Below are 21,010 nucleotides of genomic sequence, written 5' to 3' on the forward strand. Positions count from 1 at the left end.
TCATCCGGCGATTACCCTGTCAGTCTGAAGGATGAGCATCACTGATGTCAGGAAATAAAGTTATCATCCGGTATCCCTTCCCTCACAAATATCAGAAGAAGGAGCTAGCATCCTCAATCGAACTGATCTGGCTACCAAGGGTTCGAATCATGGTACAACAGAACCAGTTAGGAGATAAGCAATCATCCCAGACAATCCCTCCGAGAATGCCGCAAAGGAGTGCACTTCTCACAAAAAAGGAGGTAGGCGCCGTTTTGTCCCGATCCCGTGGACCAGCAGTGGACTCCTTCTTGCCGCCGCTAGATCCATACTCAACCCCTTGGCGTCAGTTAACTATTAAAATTACGCGCACCGATGTGTAATCCCAGCTCGGACGACTCGCACGAAGAAGCCGTGTATTCTGAGTCCTCCAGCGAACTCAGCAGCAGCGGGGACAAGAAACCAGGCCGTCTGAAGAGGCCTAAGTCTGATCCACCAGCTAAAAAACAAAAGACTACAATCCACCGGTCAGCCGTTTTGCGCAAGCAATCCGAGCCAGGCGCCGTCCATGGCGGGCGAGAGGCGCACAGCTTCTTCTGTGCGCTTTGTGGCACCGGCGGCTCTCTTGTATGCTGCGACAGCTGCGTCAAGGTCTACCATGAAGTCTGTGTGGCCAGACTCCCTAAGCTTCCGGCGGCCTGCGTGCCGAGCGTCGCCGAGGATGAACCCTGGTCATGCCCCAAGTGCCTCCTGTACCCTACTCTGGAGGCGACACCCCATCACGCCTCTTGGAGATCGCACTCGTTCAACGTGACTCGCTACCTACAACAGACCCCCGTGCCTCTGAGAGAGGTGCCGTTGTTCGACGCGAATAATGTGGTCTCGGGCCACGTGGATCTTGTAAGTCACACGAATAGGGTTCTAGCTGACATCCGGTTGGTGCACACTGAGGGATACACCCGGAGGTACTGCTTGGCCATCCGCTCGCAGGAAGCCTGCCTCCGAGGCACCAACTTCCTCGGACAGCTGTGTTTGCGGATTGGTGGACGTGTGGACGACCTCGATGATGTTGACAACTTCATCCATTTCGCATCGGAGATCACGTGGTTATCGTGCAACATAATCGCCTTTGCTGACGCCACCGTGGTCCGAGACTCCTGCGAACATATGGCAGCAAAGGTCCTGGATACCTGGTTCGCTGCCTTTCAGCGCGAGTACAAATCGATGACATCAGCCACGCTCGATAAAGTGGCGAGTAACCCTCAGGTCGTCCTTGGTGTTGTCGAAGCTTATCTCACGGAGGCGGCACTTCACGGCCCCTTCACTGAAAGGGCCAAGACTACCCACCGGTTTTTGCAGCAGTGTACCGAACGTTTCGGTGGGTGGTACTGATCCCACACACAGACCTCCTCGATGTGCTTGAGATGCACAACACCGAAGTGGTGATGCCCGAGTCGGCCTGCCCTAACTGTCGGTCATCCTTTCCGAAGAAGAAGAGCTTAAGCCAGTGTCCTGTCTGCGGTTTTCCCTTTCCTCAGGCGCAGCTCCGGGGGTTGGACTACTCAAAGGCCACGGACATGCTCGTGTGGAGCGACATCTTCCGCAAAGCGGACCTTCCCTTTCCGCTTGACGTGGTCGCGGTCCTTACCGCTATCACAGGCGTGAGGCCCTACGGTTCCTGTTTGGAATTGGGCCGCGAGGACTACATTCTCCAGGGGTACCTTGTGACGCACATCATTTTCGTGGTGTCTGGGTGGGGCGAATTCCGGCTAAGTTCCGCTGAGCTGCAGGAGGAGCACTCATTCCTCCGGCATACCCTATCCGAAGCTGTGCGCCTGGAGGAGGTTGATCTAGTGGGGGAGGTCATGCAGGCACTTAGGCTGTTTGGGGCTCCCGATTTGGACACCCAAGAGGGCTGCTGGGTGCAGCAAGCCTTAGACCTTGGTAGATGCTATTTGCTCTCTAAAGAAATCAAAAGCACTGGCCGCTGGACTAGCCAGACGGCATCGTTTTGGCAGGCGTTCCACGCCACTTACTGTGCTTTGCTGGGCCTTTGTCAGGCCAAGCGTTCGTCGGAAATACGACCGATGGACGAGCGTCATCTGGAGCTGGTCAGCATCCTTCGGAAGACGACGTCTCCTCTGAAAACGTCAACGTACCGAAACTACGCTCCGCCTCCTCCTGGGCTGCTACTCGGTGTCGTCCCCGTAACAGTGCCTCGCTGGTCTGAGAAAGTCCGCCTGAAGCACGACCCTGACGGCCCCCGCCAAGCCAAGGCCAAGCACCAAGTCTCCGTGAGAGTCGTGGCCGTCGCCAATGAAAGGTGTGTCTTGGTAGCAGACGTGGCAAAAGTATTCGGAACGGACTCAAGGAGAATCATGCAAGCGCTGCGGCATCTGGTTCCGCTAATCAAGACCACCGTCGGAGCGGGTTGGCCACCGACAGTTGTGGGACCTTTCCTCTCCCAACACTCTGCCGTGGTTACTGCATATTCTGAGGAGACGGCACAACGACAGCAGGCGTCGGTGTTGAAAAGCCACATGCCGCCAGCAGGGGAGGTCTGGATGATAGACCAGGCGGGCCTGCGGATGCTGACCGCGCAGCTGGCAGCAAACCCTCCTGGAGAATTGGCCTTCTGTGCCAGCTCCGTCAGTCGCTCTATGATGTCGTGCATCTTTGTTGGGGCGGCCAAGAAACCAGCACCCAAGCCGAGGCCAAAGCCGAAGCCCACTCCTAGCCGCTTGACGGCGTTTCCCGATTACCAGGACGACCTGTGGTCCTACTTGCAAGATGTCTACAAGGTAGGCTGCATGCTGTTCGAGCCTGGCAGACGGTCAAAGAAGTCGGACGACACGGCAGAGAGGGTATCTCTCCGCCAGACAGATCGAGAGCGCGAGACCATAAAAAGCAGCGACCTGGCTCCTGTCGAGTCTCTAAACCGACTCCGCTCTCGTGGAGAAGCGCTGTTTCGTAGTTCGTAATGACCGCATTGATTTACAGAATATGCCTGAGACTCTGGCAGATGACATGACGCCAGTTAGGTACCGAGGCAACCATTGTGTGTGGAGCGCCGATGGAGTGGTGACTCCAGTCACCACTCCTGGCTGGTTGGAGTTCTCGCGGCGTGAAGGCTTGGCGTGCATATTGCAGACAGCACACCCGGCAGAGCGCAAAGACGATGAAGTCGGCAACATATATGCCGAGGGCGCCTACCTCGTACGGATCAAAGCCTGCACCACTGGTCGTGCGTTTATCGTGGTACCGGTCGAGATGGAGGTTTACGGAGCGGACGCTATCAAGGACAACAAGGACGCATACGATCTGATCTACTTGCAGGAGTCAGACCCTGCCAAAGACCTCGAAAGGCTGGAGGAAATCCACAGCCGGATTCTGGTGGATCCTGCCCGAATGCCTGCAGAGCACCGAGCCATTAATGAAACGCTATGCGCGGTGAAGGCTGTAAGCCTTCGTAGTGCTCTCACTGCCGACATCCGCCGTCGTCTGATGACCAACAAGGCTGCTGTCGCAGAGATTGCCCGACTCCTGCCTGACAACTACCAATCTACGGAGGACCTTGAGGAAGCTTTGAGGTCCTCGGAGATGGGTAGCGCTCTCGATCTACTGGAGCATCTTATTCGCAATGATAAGATGGGTTTCGTGCTGCGTCAATTCGGCGTCGACGAGAGCAACATAACGAAGCACAGTCACAAGGACAAGGTTGCGGCTTTTCTCGACATTCTCTCTGAAGCTTTTAAAGACGAGCCCAATGAAGACTAGAGAATTCGACAAGAGATTAGATGATGTCACCATGCATGTGAATCCGCACGATTCGAGGGACGTCGGGAAGGTCTCGAGACTTGGTGGACCTCTTCCAGGCGTCGTTGTCAAAAGGATTCAGTGTGGGTATCCGCCATGGGTCCGTCGCAGAAGCGGGCGCAGCATCTGCGTTTGGCAAGGACGAACTACGGGGCATTGCAAGCTGAAATGTGAAAATTCACACTTGTCACCCGTGAGAGGAAAACCGTGCTCCGAACGCATCTCTAAGCGAGTCTGCGCCAGGTAATGCGGTCTCAAAGTTGTACATTCTATCGGGTTTGCGGCGCTTCTTTCGGCGGAAGAAGCCCTGTGGTACGATGTCACCGTCGTCACCACGTTCATCCTGTATGAACTGGTCATAGTCGCGTTCCTCTCTGGCTTTTTCTAGCTCGGACCAGAACTCGTCGCGTCCGCCCCGCTGACTGCTCTCCCAGTAATCGACATTGTAAGGTTCGTGCTTCCAGACGACGTGCTTCTTCTCCATTCCCAGCATGCGTCTCTTCACTTTTTCTGTCTCCTCGACAGCCTTCAACTTGTCTTGGACCGTTAGAGGAACGTCAGCCAACCCGGAGTACCAGTCGATGCTGTGCACCTCGCGCTCTACCTCCGTGTCTGGAATTTGCAAGTCGGCAGGGACTTCGAAGAGGTGCGTCTCCTCGTGAAGAGCCACTGGGGCGTCCGACTCCTGGGCTTTCTCGGGCTCTAAATGCCGCAGCAGGAATTCTTCCAGACCTCTTTCTGCCACCACCTCTCCGCCAAAGGAGACTCCTCCCTTTACAGGGTGCTCCTCATCGCTGCTCTGCTTTCTGGCGTCCTCTGCCTGGGTCAACTCTGCGATCGCGACACCCCTGGGTTTCCTTTTAAGAAAGGCCAGCGCCTTGCGATCCTCGAAGGATACCGCGATGTCTGGCTCCTCCTCGACTTCCGTTGGTTTGCGTACTGGGCGGCTGCGGCGTTTCTTGAACATGCCGGCTAAATTGCCTGTTTGCGATGAATCTCAGCTTTATGCTGTCGCTTGCTGCAGCAGACAATGAATTCGGATTCTTAGTGAGACACCCTGGAAGTGAACAGTAGATCCTGCCCCAGAGGGCAGCCAACTGCACGGGAGATGATTTTCTTCAGGTTTCAACGACCACCTTCACTCTGGAAGGTGCGGAGAGCCTCTGTCGCGAAGACCCGTCATGTGAGTTCCTATCAATGTGAGTGAAATCCTGCCAGGAGACAGCAATCCGAAGTCCACAGAGAAGGAAGCTGTACTGTGCCGGGGTGGTTCCTGGCTGGATGGGAAGGAGGATGACGACTGGACAACTGCCGTAGACATCACTAAGAGTGAGCAGCATCGAGCCACCGTAATCAGTCCAGGCCAGCGGCTTCAGCTTGGAAGCCAACGTCAGCTTCGAGTGTGGGGAGTCTCTAGAGCACTTCCAATCCAACGAGTCGTTAGCATTGATCGCCAGTAGATGCGCGCTGTACAGCAACTGCCAGTCCTTTTCGCTCCGCTTCGAGCCAGGAGTGCCCAGAGCTCAAGTCGTGTTCTGCAAGGACGAAGGCCAGGCGTTCCAACCTCGCTACGGCGCTGTACGTGGACGACGACCTTCACATGCTGAACCTGCTCAGAGCTACGCGGTGGGAAGCGGCCGCGATCCAGATGCTGGGATTCCAGACGAGGCAGCCAATGACCCGGCAGCCGTAGTGGCTGCGCAGGAGCGGGACGAAGCTCGTAGCATTCAACCTCACGAGGCGCTAGAGTCAGAGCTGACGTAGCTATTTCACGGTAAAATATGAGAACGATGCTGGCAGTCCATCGTAGTCGTGAGTGCAATTCTCGTTCTGCTCATGGCGCACCTAACACAGTCCGGTTCGATGGCGGTCGTTATAAGGTATCCACGACTCAAGCAGCCACATACAAGATGTAGGCTGCGCAGGAGTAAACAGTCGCAGCCTTTTGGCACAACCAGCCACAGATATTGAGGGTCTATTGATGTCATGTCGAGAGGGGGCAAAATTTCTTGCGCCATTTGAGTCAGGCGGCATAGAGCTCCTCACGTCACTGCCCTGCGTTGCCTTCGTCATCATTTGTGGCCCTTTTTAATTGCCAGGTATTTCTGGCCTTTAAATGGAAGCGGCACGCCTCTTCAACTGAAATCGCGCTTGCAGCAGGGGCATTACCATTGGTATTGTTTGTTGGCTTACTCTGCAGCTGTTTGAAGTGGTGCTTCGAAAAACACAAAAAACTATTCAATGTCACGATGCTTCCGGCGCATCCTGATTGCTAATAATGGGCTTGCTGCTCTCAAGGCCCTCAAGTGAGTCACCTCCTTATGTTTCACTCAGGTCCCTCAAAAATGCATTCCCTCGAACCTCTTTCGCGGTGGTCGCCACTGATGATGACGTCACCGGCAACGCTGAGTACCTGAAGTTGGCCGATCTCATGGTTGAATTGCCGAAGGGACCCAATGTCCATAACTTTGCGAGCGTGGCGCGTGTGGTGGATGTAGCGGCGCATAGCCGCTGCGACGCCCTGTGGCCCGGGTGGGGCCACGCGAGTGAGAACTGTGAGCTACCCCTGCTGCTCAGTCGGGAGCAGCCAGGCATCACGTGGATTGGCCCCGCGGCGGAGCCGATGAGACTCCTGGGTGACAAGATCAGGTCGACCATTGTAGCACAGTCCATGGGAGTTCCCTGTGTGGCCTGGTCCGGTCGGGACGTGTCCATCTCGGGATGTGCCCCAAACGAGGAAGACGTCCGCCGAGCCTGCATCCATTGCCCGGCGGAGGCGGTGGCCTGCGCCGACGACGTCGGCTATCCTTGCATCATTAAGGCCTCGGCGGGTGGGGGCGGCCGAGGCATACGCAAGGTGTTATGTCGGGCTCAGGCCGCTGGGGCTTACCGTCAGGTGGTCGCTGAGCTCCCAAACAGCGATGTCTTCTGTATGAGGCTCATGGTGAACTGTAAACATGTCGAAGTGCAGGTCCTAGGCGATAACTTCAGCCACGTCATCGCAGTCGGCACGCGGGACTGCTCAGTCCAACGCCGGTGCCAAAAAATCATTGAGGAGGGACCGGCTATCGCAGTGCCCGCGCGAACGCTGGCCAAGATGGAGCAGGACGCGATACGTCTATGCTCCGCTGTGGGTTATACGAATGCTGGTACAGTAGAGTTCCTGTTCGATATGGCTTCTGACTGTTACTACTTTCTTGAGGTAAACTCGAGACTGCAGGTGGAGCACACCGTCACTGAAGGTGCCTACAGTGTCAACCTCACAGCGGCGCAGGTTAAGATTGCGCTGGGCTATCGGCTAGTCGAAATCGATGACGTAAATGACATGTTGATCCGAAGGAACACCGCCTCTGAGGAGAACTCCACTCCCGCAAACCTCGAGGCTCATGCCGTTCCGCATGTTATTTCAGCACGAATTACATCCGAGGACAACACATTCAGGCCTACAACGGGGCCTGTGTTCGAGGTGAGCTTCTCTCCTATGAATGATGTCTGGGGATACTTCAGCGTGAAGTCCCAGGGAAGAATACAACAGCATATGGACTCCCAATTTGGGCACGTTTTCTCCCGAGGCCCCACTAGGGAAGTGGCTCGCCAGCGGCTGGCGGAGGGACTGCAAGGCCTAGTCGTGCAGGGGGCGATCTCGTACAACAGAGACGTCCTCCTGAAGATTCTGAGCTCGAAGACCTTCAAGGACAACGCTGTGCACACTACCTGGCTGGAGGAGAGCCTCACGCCTCCCGCCGACCCCCGCGACTTCCGGCTTCCGGTTGCCGCTGCGCTGTACAAATCACATCAAGCTTTTCAACTGAGTGCCGAGAACTTCACGACAAAGGTGAGCCAAGGCCAACTACCGCCCACGCTGCTTCTAGCCTGTGTCACGGGGTTCCAAGACGGTGAAGAGCGGTATCGGTTTCAGTGTTTTTCTGTGGGCCCGGATCTCATCCTTCTGGAGGTAAATGGCACCTGCTCCACTTTCGAGTTTCGGTCTGTGGGGTTGGACATGTGCTACTGCATCCGTAGGCTTGACACTTACGAGCGTTTTGAAGCGTGTATCCATGCTGGGCCGGAAGGCGTCATTCAGGTTGAAGTCCGTTCAATGACTCGAACCTTCACTGAAAATGTGGACCCGAGGAAGATAGTCAGTCCCATGGATGGCAATCTGGTCCGATGGTTGATTCGCGACGGCGACCGTGGCGAGAAGCACCAACCGTTCGCAGAAATCGAGGTGATGAAGATGTACGTGGAACTTCCCTTGCAGCACTCTGGCAAGGTGCGGCACATGGTGTTGGAGGGGTCCATATTCCCAGCCAACGCTCTGCTGGGGGTGCTGGAATTGGATGAGGACGACATCGTGGCTCCCCTACCCCTGACGTGTGAGGTGCTTGAAGAGTCAACTCCAACTGTGGAAACGCCCCACGACTTGGTGGTCGAGAACACTCGGTCCAGGGCGCACCTCATGTCGCTGCTGAGCGGTTACTGCGACCTTCCCACTGAACACCTTGAAGCCGCCGTCGGCCGTTTCTTCACGGCGAGCACGGACCTGCGACTTCCATTCGTGTGTTTACGAGAGCTACTGCAGGAATGCGGACTGCACGACAAGGCGGTCAGCGAAATCATTGACCGTGGCTGGAAGGAGTTCTCAACTGACGGGGTCGAACTCAAGGAGCCTCTACATGGCGAGCTTCTCGTTTCCTTGACAGAGAAACTCGATCCATTGCTAGACACAGTAAAAGACCCCATGCTGACCGACCGCTTCTACGACATTCTCCGGCACTATGGTCAGCATTATTCTACAACAAGGAGTGTGGTAGTCGATGCAGTTGTGGAGGTCTTGTCTGCATTCTTGAACGGACAGCTCTCGCTTCCCCACTCTGACTACGTCAGGTGTTGCCTGGTGCTCCGAAGCACCAAGAACCCAAACGAACTCCTCGACCTAGCACGCATGAGTCAGCAAACGTCACACAGGAAACGCATTGTTATGTGCGTTCTGCAACGACTTGCGTCCTCTGAATGGCGCCAGTTGATTCCTTTTCTGACAGCACCACTTAAGGACCTGTCAAGACTGAATGATCCCAACTTACACTCAGTAGCGGTGATGGCCCAACAGCTACTGCTCACCAAACAGCCGCGCCTTCCGTTCCAGAGCACCATGGCCGAGATCCGTTTGGCCCTGTCGCGCCTCCCTCTGGGGTCCCGCTCCTTCCTCTGCCTCAGTCCTCACCATGGTACGCCTGCCTCGACCGTAGACCGCGTCCAGTCCACACTGAAGAACGCGCCGATCGAGTGTCTCTTCGAACTTTTGTGTGGAGAATCGCTGCCGACGGCGCTTCGAGCGTGCGAAGCCTTTGTACAGCGACACTACGCAGGGTAGGGGATCTGCTATCAGCACTACAGCCTCGCACCCAGCGCCGTTGCGCCGGTCACGCATCTATCCGCATCCGTGACCCTGGCAGTGTCGTGGTCACACGACCTTATTCAGTTCTTTGAGGCCAGATCATCGCAGGTAACACAGACGGAGAGGCCGAAGAGCATCTCGCAAAGATTTGACAAAATGTGGGGGTTGCTTTTATCTCATTATCAGTCCTATTATCTAAAGCCTATCTGTGCCTGTTTTATCCTACTTCAGGATTATTGGCTTTAGAGAAGTTTCCGTGCCGCGTCAGAAAACGCTGCTGCTGGCATACGGTGAGGACTGCACGTCTGACATTCGTATCTCGCTTGGTTTCGCTCTTCATTGATCGCCAGGCTCCGCTGCGGAGTTCTCGCTGGACCATCTGGGCGCCTTCGACCTGGCGCTTGTGTGCGTGCAGTCCTCGGACGACGTCAGCGCCTTGATTGATCATTTGAATGAGAGTATCTCCCACGTGGCCTGTCAGGCGGTGACGGTCGCGTGGTTGGAGTCCTCAACGGAGATGCCGCAGCTCCGGTTCTACACCTCGACGAGGTCGAGTCTGAGTGACTTGATCCAGTGGGTAGCCCCCTGGAGGGTACCGCTCTTAGAGCTATCGCGGATGGTGGAAAATACCAGTAGCCCCGAGAGCGGCGACGCCACTTCTCTGACACGGCTTCCGTCCTCTGACCGCGGTGTCTACGTTTTCACCCAAGGGGTTGAGCCCCGGTATTTTTGGAAAGCGTTTTCTGACTACGACGACGGCATCGAACAGCTCCTGAACGACGTTCTCAACACGATGGAAATCGGCAGCGACCAGGACGCTGCGTGGACACCCCGATGGCAGGTCCCTCAGACGGGGGGCGCTGGGAGCGCTTCCTCCCCGCAGTGCGCTCGTGCACACTCCAGTAGAACCATTCAGATCACGGTTTGGACGGCTCGCGTCACGCAGTCACAAGTTGAAGCAGAGGTGACGGACTGCATTCCGCGGTTCGGACTGCGATTCTCGAGGCTCGGGGTTGACAGCGTTGAGGTACGAGTTCTTTTTTCCTCGGACTGCTCCGTGCCTGTGAGACTGTACTACACGACCCTAACCGAAGCCAGAGTCACCAAGTGCCTCGAGATGACAAACCCCATAACAGGGGAGCCCGTGAAGCCTCCGTCCGGGCCGGATGAGGCGCTAACTGCTCGCCTGATGAAAGCGAAGCAGGAGCTCTCCTTCCACATCGAGGTGCCGGCGCGGGGCCCGAGGGCAGACCTGTCAGCAGTCGACCTGAAACGGGGGGTTGCGAAAGGGCTGGGCACCACGTACGTCTACGATTTCGTCTCGCTCTTCGAGAACGCAGTAATGGCCTTGTGGCAAACGCAGTTGGCCGCCCTCGGCACCGACGAATCCTCTGTAGCCAGCCTCATTCCGGCCGGGTGCTTCTACTGGACCGAGCTGGTGCTCGCGGCCTCCGGTGATTTGACCGAGGTCAGGCGCGAGCCAGGCCTCAACTCGGTAGGCATGGTTGGGTTCAAGCTCGTAGTGAAGACACCTGAGGCTCCTGATGGTCGTGCGCTGGTAGTTGTGGCTAATGACATCACATTTCAAGGCGGATCATTCGGCCTGAAAGAAGATCACCTGTTTGCTGAGGTGTCACGGTACGCCAGGTCCAGAGGAATCCCTAGGGTCTTCATCGCTGCAAATAGCGGTGCAAGACTGGGACTCGCAGATGAAATTCTCGCCAAGGTTCAGATTGCCTGGTTCGACCCCCAGGTGCCGCAAAGAGGCTTTAAGTACCTCTTTCTCACCGACGACGACTTCCAGTCTCTGAAGGTGAGACAAACGTCACCATACAACCAGCAACCCGACTCTGTCCAGTCGACCGAGTACCTCGATCCGGAGCGCGGCCTGTGTCACCGCCTCACCTGCGTCGTCGGGGCCAAACACGGAATAGGGGTCGAAAACCTCGCTGGCTCCGCGTGTATCGCGGCATCCATGGTCAAAGACTACCGAGCAGGCTTCCTGCTTACCTTCGTTTCCGGAAGGTCCGTCGGCATTGGAGCCTACCTAGCGCGATTGGGGCAACGAGTTATCCAGAAAACGTCAGGCGCGCCAATTCTGCTGACGGGGTACCAGGCGCTAAACCGGGTCTGTGGCCGCGACGCCTACACCTCAAACGACCAGCTCGGCGGGGTGGACGTTATGTCACGGAATGGAGTGGCTCACCTGGTCGTAGATACCGATCTCGACGGGTGCCTGCAGGCGCTCCGGTGGCTATCCTTCGTTCCAGCCTACGTCGGAGGGCCTCTTCCAGTCTATGCCTGTCTCCACGACATCCCTTCCAGACCCGTACGCTACTACCCAAGCAGCAACAGCAGCGACCCGCGCCTGCTGCTGACTGGGGGGCTGGATGCCGATGGAGCGTGGTTGGGAGGCCTGCTTGATCGCGGGTCGTTCATGGAAACCATGGCACACTGGGCAACGTCGGCTATCGCGGGCAGAGGGAGGCTCGGAGGCATTCCTGTGGGTATCATCACCTCCGAAACACGCATCACTACCACCACCACTCCAGCCGATCCCGCTCTGGACGACACTACGGAGCGGGAAGCCCGACGTGCTGGGCAGGTGCTCTACCCCGACAGCGCCCAGAAGGTGGCGCAGGCCATTCGGGACTTCGAAAAGGAGGAGCTCCCACTGATCGTGTTAGCCAACTGGAGAGGCTTTTCAGGCGGCCTCACTGACATGTACGGCGAGGTGCTAAAGCACGGCTCCGACATCGTTGGAGCGCTGGTAGACTACAAGCAACCCGTGTTCATTTACATACCGGCGAAGAGCGAGCTGCGGGGAGGGGCGTGGGTGGTGTTCGACTCCAGACTCAATCCGGACGTAATGGAGATGTACTCTGACGAGACAGGTAGAGGCGGCATCCTAGAAAGCAATGGCCTCGTGGAGATCAAATGCAAACGGAAAACTTTAGAAACCATGATATCTCGGCTTGATACCGGATGTAAGGAGCTGCGCGAAGCACTTGAACGGTAAACTACGGGTCAGCTATTCATACAGTCCAGGGCTCACTTGCGCTGAGAAGGAAGATCTCCGAAAGTCGTGGAGTGTGAGGTTGGAAGAGCTTCTACCTGTCTACAAGCAAGCAGCAACGGCATTCGTCGATCTGCATGACACCCCGCATAGGATGCTGGCCAAGAAGGTGATCCGCCGCCAGGTGCCTTGGGTTACGTCTAGGGAGTTCTTCTTCTGGAGACTTAAAAGGCAGCTCCTATTCTTCACGCTGAGGAGAAGTGTTCAGTCGCGACAACCCGAGATGACGACTGCGGAGGCCGGACGGGAAGTTCTGTCATGGTTTCCAGAAGTTCGAGGTCAGGCCGACTCCGATTTTGTTCGGTGGGCTTCCTCACAAACTAACGCCATCTACGCGCATCTGGAAGCCCTCTCAGGCAGCTACGCCCCTAGTTCCCTCACAGGCAACGACTCGCCATGTATATTTAAGTTGAAATGAAAGAATCACAAGAATTATTGTGATGTCCTCTTTATAATTCATTCCTTCTTGTGTTCATGCGGAGCCCAACTTCCGTAACCACCCCCGAAGCTCTGGTTCCCCCCAACATCCCGTCCGCCTCCTCGGATCACTCAGACACCTCGGTATTTGAACATGCGAGACGAGTGCGAAAGACAAAACAGCGAAAGCGCTTTGCACAAGAAGAGGATCGCGCCGCTTTCGACGCGCTGTACGATGCTCCTAAGAAACGAAAGGTTCCGGCCTGGGACCTGCTGCTGGCCCGTCTGGTTGAGCTGGCGGAGAAGCGACGTGAACCGCGGGTGTCAATCAGTCGCATAGCTGACGATTCCATTTCGGATCAATCATTTTGACACGCAAGGTTAGAGGTCTGCTGCTTGAAACTCTTACGACTCCTTCGTACGTGTCTCCGCAGCTCACACGCATACGGCTCGCTTTCGTCACACAGAAGTTAATCAGAAGTTAATCTTTGTAGACGTTTATCAAACTTAAACACAACACCTCATATCCAGAAAGGTCCTCCGGTGGCATTGGACCAAGAGTCAATCTGGGCTCCGAACACAAGCGAGACAATAGCTGACAGCTTGATTAGGATGTTGAGAGACGGGCCTGACGTATCTTTCAAAGGGTCGCCGACGGTGTCGCCTGTAACAGCGTTCTTGTGGGCTGCAGAACCCTTTGCGCAGTCCGCGCCAAGTGCGCCGGTCTCAATGTACTTCTTCGCGTTGTCCCAAGCCCCACCGCTATTGGAAGCACTGATGGCCATCTGCACGCCGGAGACGAGACACCCTGCCAGCAGGCCAGCCGTGGCGTTCTTACCCATGACAAAGCCCATAGCCAGCGGCGACAGAAGAACGATGGCCCCTGGCCACCGCATCTCCTTGATTGCAGCATCGGTCGAAATTTTGATGCATGAGGTGTACTGAGGCTCCATCTTCCCAGCGATGATGTCTGGGAACTGTCGCATGCACTCCTTTACCATGTCTGTGGCAGCGACACCGACGCTCTTCATCGTCATGGCGCTGAAGGCGTAAGGCAGCAGCGCGCCAATCAGCAGCCCAGAGAACGTCCAAGGCTCCAGCACGTCAACCTTGGTCACATTAGCCCGTACGGTGAAGGCGCCGAACAGAGCCAAGGAAACCAGGGCCGCAGATCCGATGGCGAAGCCCTTTCCGATAGCGGCAGTAGTGTTTCCAGCGGCGTCCAGCGCGTCTGTACGATAGCGTACATGAGGGCCCAATTCGGCCATCTCTGCCAATCCGCCCGCATTATCGGCTATGGGACCGAAAGCGTCAATGGTAAGTGACAGGGACAGGGTGCCGAGCATACCAAGAGCGGCCAAGGAAACGCCATACATTCCAGCCAGAGTGTGGCTTACCGTTACGGAGGCCGCGATGCAAAAAACAGGTATCACGCAGGACAAGTAGCCCAGAGCCAGTCCATAAATGATTCCAGTTGCCGCAGATACGACTTGAGTCTGTGAGATTTCACGCACTGGGAAGTAGTTGTGCGAGGTGTAGAACTCGGTAACGTAGCCGATAACAAGACCGGACCACAGACCAAGCAGAATGCAGACGCCAGCCGCCCACCAGGTAGTCACGCCAAAATTGTCCAGGGCGAAGGTGGTGGGTAGGAAAAGCCAAGCGAGTGACATTACCACAGGCGTCTGAAACGCTGTGCTAATAGTCAAGATCTGCTTCAGCGTCTTTTCGACGTCCTCCACATCCTTAGCAGGGCAGTACCGCGACACATAACCCAGTGTTGCGAGGGCGACAAGTATGCCAGATGAGGCAATGATCAGAGGAAATAGCAGGCCGGAGTCCGAGTTGGCCAGGCCAGCCACTCCACCCAGCGCTTGGGATGAGCTCGCCGCGATTACCAGGGCAGCGCAGATGGACTCTGCGAGTGACCCAAACAGATCCGCCCCCATACCAGCGACATCCCCAACATTGTCGCCCACATTGTCCGCGATACATGCCGGATTACGGGGATCATCCTCAGAGAGGCCGTACTCGTTCTTGCCGCTAAGATCGGCACCGACATCAGCCGCCTTGGTGTAAATTCCACCTCCGACTCGAGCGAAGAGTGCGATGGAGGAGCCACCCAGGCCATACCCAGCAACAGCCTCAAAGAGCTTAACCTTGTCGGTCTCAAACATCCCCATAACGCAGATGAGTGCTGCGAGGTTGAAGATGCCCAGACCCACAAGCGAGAAGCCCATGATGCTTCCGGCACGCAGAGAAGTGGTGAAAGCTGACTCCAAACTCGTAATAGCCTCCTTGGCGGTGCGAACATTCGTGTCGACAGCGATACGCATCCCGATCCAACCAGATGCAATAGACGTCACCGAGCCAACGATGAAGGCAGCGGCTGTTGCTGCATTGACAATAGATGCGATGATAGCAGCGAATATAACAGAGAACATTGCGATATGGTAATACTCTGTGTAGAGGAATGCCATCGCTCCGTCGCTAATTAGCTTCGACAGGGTAGCCATCTCTCGTAGAGACCGGAGGTGGCACGCCTCCTCGTCCTGGTCATCGTCGTTCTCCTGATTGGTTTGGCAAGCGCGGAGCTCCCCAACTGGCAAGATGTCAACGCCATCAGGAAGAACTTTCATTTTTTGGAGCCTTCTGGCTTCGTAGCATGCGTAGCCCATAGCTACAACAGCAGGAGCGACTATCAGCACTACTTCAACCCCCATTACGTTATTCAATTTAAGTGAATAAGCCTTCTGATGTGGGGCCGCATCTGATAAAGTGGGGTTCACGTCAGTGGAGCCAAGAAGGACACAGCAGTAGCAGATTTCACTATTTCAAAATGATCAGACTCAACGTTGTGCGACCAGGTGAGTCCAAGAAAGCTCCGTTAACAGACAACGGAACCTCGTGTATGGTGGAGGCAGACAGCCAGTTCACCTTCGACCTTTTGAAAGACATATGTGCTTGTGACCTGCAGCTCAACCCCAACGAAAGTTACCAGTTCTACCACAAAAACAAGAAGGTGACCATGCCCACGACTCTGGAGCTGGCTGGCGTGGGGGACAATGACCTCGTGCTCCTGCGCAAGGTTTGCCCAGTTGCTCCCCCCTCATCAAAGTCGGCGCAGCGAGAGGCGTTCGTTGCCTCACAACTGGCCGCCATTGCTGAGAGGCGCGGGCAGCTGCAGACTACCATGTTCGACGACGAGACGGAGGCTCTGTTGGCTCGAGTGGCTGCGAATCCCAGTGCTCTAACCAGTCTGCGCATGACGGAGCCTGGGATCGCGCGAGCACTCGTAAGCGGCAAAGAGGCTGTTCGGGACTCTCTGCAGGCGAAAATGGTCTCGGACCTGCGTGCTGCCTTCGACGACGACTGGGCGCTGAGGGAGGCTCAGCAAAACCCCGACACTTCGGAGTCGCAACGTGTGATCTTGGCCCACATCAACAAGACCAAAGTAGCCGAGCAGCGCCAGATGGCGATGGAGTACATGCCAGAACTCTACACGTCCGTATCAATGCTCTACGTGCGTTGCAAGCTCAACAAGCAGCCTGCAATCGCGTTCATCGACAGCGGCGCGCAGATATCGCTGCTGTCCCTGAGGTTTGCCCAAGAGAATGGGCTCGAGGAGCTCATCGACCGGCAATACCAGGGTGTCGCCACTGGGGTCGGTATCGGTAAGATCGTGGGCAGGATTCACCTGTGTGACCTGCAACTCGGGTCAAAACACCTCCAAGTATCTTTCTCAGTTATCGAAGGCGACCTCGAGTTTTTGCTTGGATTAGACCTTATGAAGCGCTACCATATGGTACTGGATCTCCGCAGGCACGCTCTTGTGTTGGACGGAGAGCCGGTACCATTTCTAAGTGAGTCTGAGTCGGCTAAACGTGGCAATCCATAACAGAGTAGAAGTGCTTGAAAAGCGCCATTTGATGGTAGTTTGTCTCGGAATAGAGGGGTCTGCCAACAAAATCGGCGTTGGTATCGTGGATTCCGACGGGACGGTCCTAAGTAACCCCCGGGAAACCTACTGCGGTCCGCCAGGGGCCGGATTCTTGCCCAAAGAGACAGCAGCGCACCACAGGACGCACGTGGTTTCCTTGATCAGCCGGGCCCTCAAGGAAGCGCAGATGTCCCCAGCTGACATTGACCTCGTTGCCTACACCAGGGGGCCCGGTATGGGCGCTCCGCTGGCAGTTGGTTCAGTTGCCGCTCGTACCCTCTCCAAGCTGTGGCAGAAGCCAGTGATTGGGGTGAACCACTGCGTGGCGCATATCGAGATGGGGAGGTGCGTTACCGGGCTCGAGAACCCAACTATTCTCTATGTTTCCGGAGGAAACACACAAGTAATAGCCTATAGCGATCGGAAATACTGTATCTTCGGCGAGACACTCGATATGGCGGTAGGGAACTGCATTGACCGCCTGGCGCGCCTTCTGAGGCTTCCAAACGATCCTGCCCCGGGGCTCCATGTGGAACAAGCAGCCCGTAAAGGGACGCGCCTGTTGGAGCTGCCCTACACCACGAAGGGAATGGACATGTCGTTTTCGGGCATTCTCTCCAAACTGGAATCCTATGAAAAGGAGGGTGCCACCGCTGAAGATCTGTGCTTTGCCGCCCAGGAAACCATCTTTGCCATGCTCGTCGAAACTACGGAACGAGCCATGGCTTTGACGCAGTCGGACGCGGTGCTGCTCGTTGGTGGCGTGGGATGTAACCTCCGACTGCAAGAGATGATGCGACAGATGTGTAGCGACAGAGGCGCAGTTCTAGGCGCTATGGATCACAGATACTGTGTAGACAACGGAGCAATGATTGCATACGCGGGCATTCTAGGTCATCGGTGTGGGCAGGTGACTCCGTTCGAAGAGACCACGTTTTGTCAACGATACCGTACGGACGAAGTCGACATAGTCTGGAGGTCATAGCGGAATCACAGAGACGACCGCCGAAGGCGTCATGTCTAAGGCAAACAGTGTCTCTCCGTGTCCGTTGGTATGTTCAGCACTGCTGATCGTGATAGTGTCCTTCCAAACTGGACAGTGCAGCTTGTAAACCAAAGGGAGGTCGACCTCCGGACTCGACTCGATCCATTTAAGGACGTCCGAAAGCACATCCGTCTCAAAGAACGACTGCACTATCCGGGTGCTGCCATACCTGCAGGCAATTCGAACTGTTGCATCGACTCGGCCACCCAAGAAATGCTTTATCGACCTGCGCATCGCGCCTCGAGATTCTGCGCGGCTTTCCTGTGTCAGCTGCTTTTGAAGACGTTCGGTCGCCTCTCGTGACTCTTTCCGTTGAACTCGCTCTTGAGCAAGTGCCTTATTAGCTTCGACCGCTGCATGGCGTTGTCTGTCCACCAACAAAGCTTTCTCCAGTTCCATGTCCTGTTCTTGTCTGAGGACGCGAGATTGCTCCACTGGGGTTAAGCGCGCCGCGGGCTCCGCGTCGATATGACGGCCACGAGCATTGATGGCTTCTTGCAGCAGAAATAGCATTGTGGAGGCGTCAGCCATCAGATGACTGTTAAGAACAAGCAAAGGCTCCTCATTAAAAAGTAGCACCACCATTGGCCGCGCCTGGAAGAGGCTCAACGGTCGTTCAGACGACTCAATCTCCAGCTGAAAAGACGACTCAAGTTCCCGCAGCCGCTGGATAACCTCTGCAGGCACTCCTGTTGAGACTGCGAGGACAAACCCTCTGCTGCGTGAGAGTGCGTGTCTGTGTGCCGCCCGACCTCGTGCCCACCGCGGTAAGAAGAGTCGTGAAAGCGCCAGCCCCAGCCAGTAGATCACCGCCCAGAAGGCGTCCAAGACTGTTCCGAGTACAGTCATTCAGATTTCGCCGATTTTCAACAGCCTACGAGTGAAGCCCTCGCGGGTATGTCGCAGGCCATACAAGAAACGACCAAGTATCTCCTGCGGCGTTCTACTCACCCCGACGCGTCTAATCCGCCTCTTCTCTAGTCGGTTATACTCCATTTTGTCATGAGCAAACGTAACCCTTCGACGTGTTGCACTCTGCTGTTCAGCACTGAGGTCACGACTAGCTTCGGAGAGCAGGTGGTCGTGGTAGGCGATATTGTGGAGTTGGGAGAGTGGAATCCTCCGTCGGGTCTGAAACTAACCACTTCATCGGATGTCTACCCCCTTTGGCATTCCAGTAGACCAGTCTATGTGGAGCCAAGAACACATGTACAATACCAGTTCGCAGTTCTTGACTCCAGAGGCACCGTACTCCGTTGGCTTTCTCAGAAGTGTGTTGACGTGATTCCCGAAGATCCTGGAACCTACAACCTAGGTTCTGAGAAGGAGACGGATTCCCTGGGTTCTCCACGGGACGCGGCTTCTCACCCTCTGGAGTTGCTGTTTCAGCGCACAAACGCGAACACGTTGCAGGCTTTGGACTCCGCCACGCCTTCAATTGACACCATAGCCCTTGATGACGAGGACGACATGCAAGGGTGAGCCCGAACGACATCTCCTAAGCAGAAATTACATCTGGGTTGTATCCTTCGAGTTACCTCTAGACATCCAGAGGGACCCTTCAGCTCCTGAGGGGTTTACTGTAGAACTGAAAAAATCGTTGGTGCTACCGTCACTATACGACGTCCGCACCAAACTTGACCCCCTTAACCGCAAGCAAGTGAAGTTCGTGGGATGCCCATGCCTTCCTGACTTAACCGAGGACGAGCGTACAACGCTCAGTGCCATTTTAGACGACTACGACTGCCTACCCGTGTATCTTGACAATGATCTCCTTGGCGGCTTTAACGCCTTCACCAATGAAGTCCTGTGGCCTTTTTTCCACCAGTCCCTTCCCATGGACTCACTGTTCTATTCCAACCACGCCGCTCTTTGGAGGGCTTACCAGCGAGTCAATACTCTTTTCGCTAACTCTCTAATCTATGAAATCGACCCCTATGATCTTGTCTGGGTCCACGACTACCACCTCATGCTCGTGGCACAAAACGTGGTTCGCCGAGTGCCTCAAAGCAACATCGGATTATTCTTCCACGTCCCGTTTCCCTCGTCTGAAAATTTCCGATGCTTCCCCTACCGGGAAGAGCTACTCCGTGGCATCCTCTGCTCTGACATGGTCGGCTTCCACATGTTTGAGTATGCCCGTCATTTTCTGGTCTCGTGCAAACGACTTCTCGGTCTGGACCACAGCTTTCGGCTCGGGGGCCACTTATGCGTTGAGACCCATGGTAGGGACCTCTCCGTACGGATGGGGCACGCATGCCTCGATTTCACCAAACTGCAAAAGGAAGTCGTGTCCAACCCCAGACACCATCAGATGGTTGAGGAGTTCAGTGAGCGGTTCGCTGGCAAGTTCGTCTTCGGCTCGGTTGATCGCCTCACCCGCATGTCAGGGCTCCACACTAAACTCTCTGCCTTTGAAGAGCTTTGCCTGGCCAACGGCAGCCGGGAAGTCGTGCTGGTGCAGTATGCCTATCCTGTCAAGTGAGTCCGGAGGGAATGAACAACTCAGACTTGGAACCTTAGAAGACAGACAACAGACGGTGGATACCCTACTCCCTGAAGTCGAGCGCATAAACCGCCGGTTCAGTCCTTCAGTTCGACGGAATTCGCAACTGACTGAGGTTCCGGAAGATGAAAAACGGGTACACCTTATCATACGGCCTCTTTCGCCTTGCGAGCGACATGTGCTCTTTGCTTGTTCGGATTGCCTGGTTGATACCAGCCTACGAGACGGATTGAATCTCAACCCTTACGAGTACCTATGCTGCCGTGCAGATGACGCACGCCTAATTCTTAGCGAGTTCACGGGTTCGTCGTTCACTCTTGCCAGCGCGGCGCGTATAAACCCCTGGAACCGCGCTTCAGTCATCAAAGCGATGCAAGATGCACTCAACGGTTCGCTCTGCGCCAGCGAGAGCACGCTGCGGGACCGACTTTATCTATCTAACAACAATATCAATTCCTGGGCGCACTCCTTCCTGCAAGACCTAAAGAAGGCCTCCAAGACCGATGGCAAGGTTTTCATGCAGCTCGGCTTCGGCAACAGCATGAGGGTTCTGACAATGAACGAGAACTTCACTTTCCTCGAGCAGGACTACGTTACCTCGCGGTACAACACTACCAAGAGCCGAGTGATCTTCCTTGACCACGAAGGCACTCTAGCCGCCAGCAAAAGCACCGTCAGTGCCGCCCCTGGCTGTGAGGTTTTGACCGCGCAGGGCTCTGTGCCGTGCGAGGTAGTGAAGAGGGCACTGCGATCTTTGGCGCGAGATCCAAACAACACTATTGTGGTTCTTAGCGGTCGGAACCAAGTCCTGCTGGAATCTTGGTTCGGCGATG

The 21,010-nt window shown here is 55.7% G+C and overlaps 10 protein-coding genes across 18 annotated transcripts; 7 read left to right on the forward strand and 3 right to left on the reverse strand.

Annotated features, from left to right (window-relative positions):
* Window positions 1-354: 354 nt before the first annotated feature.
* Window positions 355-2,960, forward strand: KVP17_004809 (uncharacterized protein; the record flags this gene model as incomplete). 3 transcript variants are annotated; one of them, XM_068523326.1, is made up of 2 exons in its annotated part: window positions 355-1,357; window positions 1,384-2,960. In XM_068523326.1, the coding sequence occupies 2 exons, from the start codon at window positions 355-357 to the stop codon at window positions 2,958-2,960; spliced, it is 2,580 nt and encodes an 859-aa protein (XP_068375117.1). The 3 variants fall into 3 exon arrangements, with proteins under 3 accessions (XP_068375117.1, XP_068375118.1, XP_068375116.1); XM_068523327.1 differs by lacking the exon at window positions 1,384-2,960 and having other exon boundaries at window positions 355-1,371; XM_068523325.1 differs by lacking the exon at window positions 355-1,357 and having other exon boundaries at window positions 1,404-2,960.
* A 22-nt stretch (window positions 2,961-2,982) lies between these two features.
* Window positions 2,983-3,756, forward strand: KVP17_004816 (uncharacterized protein; the record flags this gene model as incomplete). The annotated part of the gene is made up of 1 exon (XM_068523342.1): window positions 2,983-3,756. The coding sequence occupies one exon, from the start codon at window positions 2,983-2,985 to the stop codon at window positions 3,754-3,756; it is 774 nt and encodes a 257-aa protein (XP_068375131.1).
* A 226-nt stretch (window positions 3,757-3,982) lies between these two features.
* Window positions 3,983-4,762, reverse strand: KVP17_004811 (uncharacterized protein; the record flags this gene model as incomplete). Its single annotated transcript, XM_068523329.1, has 1 exon — window positions 3,983-4,762. One exon carries the CDS (start codon window positions 4,760-4,762, stop codon window positions 3,983-3,985), a length of 780 nt encoding a protein of 259 aa, XP_068375120.1.
* A 38-nt stretch (window positions 4,763-4,800) lies between these two features.
* On the forward strand, window positions 4,801-5,559 carry KVP17_005355 (uncharacterized protein; the record flags this gene model as incomplete). The annotated part of the gene is made up of 4 exons (XM_068515165.1): window positions 4,801-4,842; window positions 4,882-4,994; window positions 5,021-5,124; window positions 5,153-5,559. 4 exons carry the CDS (start codon window positions 4,801-4,803, stop codon window positions 5,557-5,559), a joined length of 666 nt encoding a protein of 221 aa, XP_068375133.1.
* A 477-nt stretch (window positions 5,560-6,036) lies between these two features.
* KVP17_004815 (uncharacterized protein) lies at window positions 6,037-12,687 on the forward strand (the record flags this gene model as incomplete). 4 transcript variants are annotated; one of them, XM_068523341.1, is made up of 7 exons in its annotated part: window positions 6,037-6,101; window positions 6,130-9,165; window positions 9,205-9,351; window positions 9,425-9,483; window positions 9,544-11,006; window positions 11,034-12,208; window positions 12,237-12,687. In XM_068523341.1, the coding sequence occupies 7 exons, from the start codon at window positions 6,037-6,039 to the stop codon at window positions 12,685-12,687; spliced, it is 6,396 nt and encodes a 2,131-aa protein (XP_068375130.1). The 4 variants fall into 4 exon arrangements, with proteins under 4 accessions (XP_068375130.1, XP_068375127.1, XP_068375128.1 ...); XM_068523338.1 differs by lacking the exons at window positions 9,205-9,351; window positions 9,425-9,483; window positions 9,544-11,006; window positions 11,034-12,208; window positions 12,237-12,687 and having other exon boundaries at window positions 6,074-9,169; XM_068523339.1 differs by lacking the exons at window positions 6,037-6,101; window positions 6,130-9,165; window positions 9,205-9,351; window positions 9,425-9,483; window positions 12,237-12,687 and having other exon boundaries at window positions 9,711-12,212.
* Window positions 12,688-12,743: 56 nt separating this feature from the next.
* KVP17_004810 (uncharacterized protein) lies at window positions 12,744-13,058 on the forward strand (the record flags this gene model as incomplete). The annotated part of the gene is made up of 1 exon (XM_068523328.1): window positions 12,744-13,058. One exon carries the CDS (start codon window positions 12,744-12,746, stop codon window positions 13,056-13,058), a length of 315 nt encoding a protein of 104 aa, XP_068375119.1.
* Window positions 13,059-13,207: 149 nt separating this feature from the next.
* Window positions 13,208-15,409, reverse strand: KVP17_004817 (uncharacterized protein; the record flags this gene model as incomplete). The annotated part of the gene is made up of 1 exon (XM_068523343.1): window positions 13,208-15,409. One exon carries the CDS (start codon window positions 15,407-15,409, stop codon window positions 13,208-13,210), a length of 2,202 nt encoding a protein of 733 aa, XP_068375132.1.
* A 116-nt stretch (window positions 15,410-15,525) lies between these two features.
* On the forward strand, window positions 15,526-17,611 carry KVP17_004812 (uncharacterized protein; the record flags this gene model as incomplete). 2 transcript variants are annotated; one of them, XM_068523332.1, is made up of 4 exons in its annotated part: window positions 15,526-15,553; window positions 15,581-16,360; window positions 16,433-16,559; window positions 16,588-17,611. In XM_068523332.1, the coding sequence occupies 4 exons, from the start codon at window positions 15,526-15,528 to the stop codon at window positions 17,609-17,611; spliced, it is 1,959 nt and encodes a 652-aa protein (XP_068375121.1). The 2 variants fall into 2 exon arrangements, with proteins under 2 accessions (XP_068375121.1, XP_068375122.1); XM_068523333.1 differs by lacking the exon at window positions 16,588-17,611 and having other exon boundaries at window positions 15,526-16,584.
* Window positions 17,606-18,520, reverse strand: KVP17_004814 (uncharacterized protein; the record flags this gene model as incomplete). The annotated part of the gene is made up of 1 exon (XM_068523337.1): window positions 17,606-18,520. The coding sequence occupies one exon, from the start codon at window positions 18,518-18,520 to the stop codon at window positions 17,606-17,608; it is 915 nt and encodes a 304-aa protein (XP_068375126.1).
* Window positions 18,521-18,673: 153 nt separating this feature from the next.
* Window positions 18,674-21,010, forward strand: KVP17_004813 (uncharacterized protein; the record flags this gene model as incomplete). 3 transcript variants are annotated; one of them, XM_068523334.1, is made up of 3 exons in its annotated part: window positions 18,674-19,149; window positions 19,178-20,152; window positions 20,181-21,010. In XM_068523334.1, coding segments are annotated over 3 exons (2,281 nt in total), but the record flags the coding sequence as incomplete, so codon positions are not given. The 3 variants fall into 3 exon arrangements, with proteins under 3 accessions (XP_068375123.1, XP_068375124.1, XP_068375125.1); XM_068523335.1 differs by lacking the exon at window positions 20,181-21,010 and having other exon boundaries at window positions 19,178-20,156; XM_068523336.1 differs by lacking the exons at window positions 18,674-19,149; window positions 19,178-20,152 and having other exon boundaries at window positions 20,548-20,999.

The sequence above is a fragment of a genome (assembly GCF_019968985.1).
Source record: "MAG: Porospora cf. gigantea B chromosome Unknown PgB_NODE_355_length_21010_cov_153.882, whole genome shotgun sequence".
Classification (NCBI taxonomy): domain Eukaryota; phylum Apicomplexa; class Conoidasida; order Eugregarinorida; family Porosporidae; genus Porospora; species Porospora cf. gigantea B.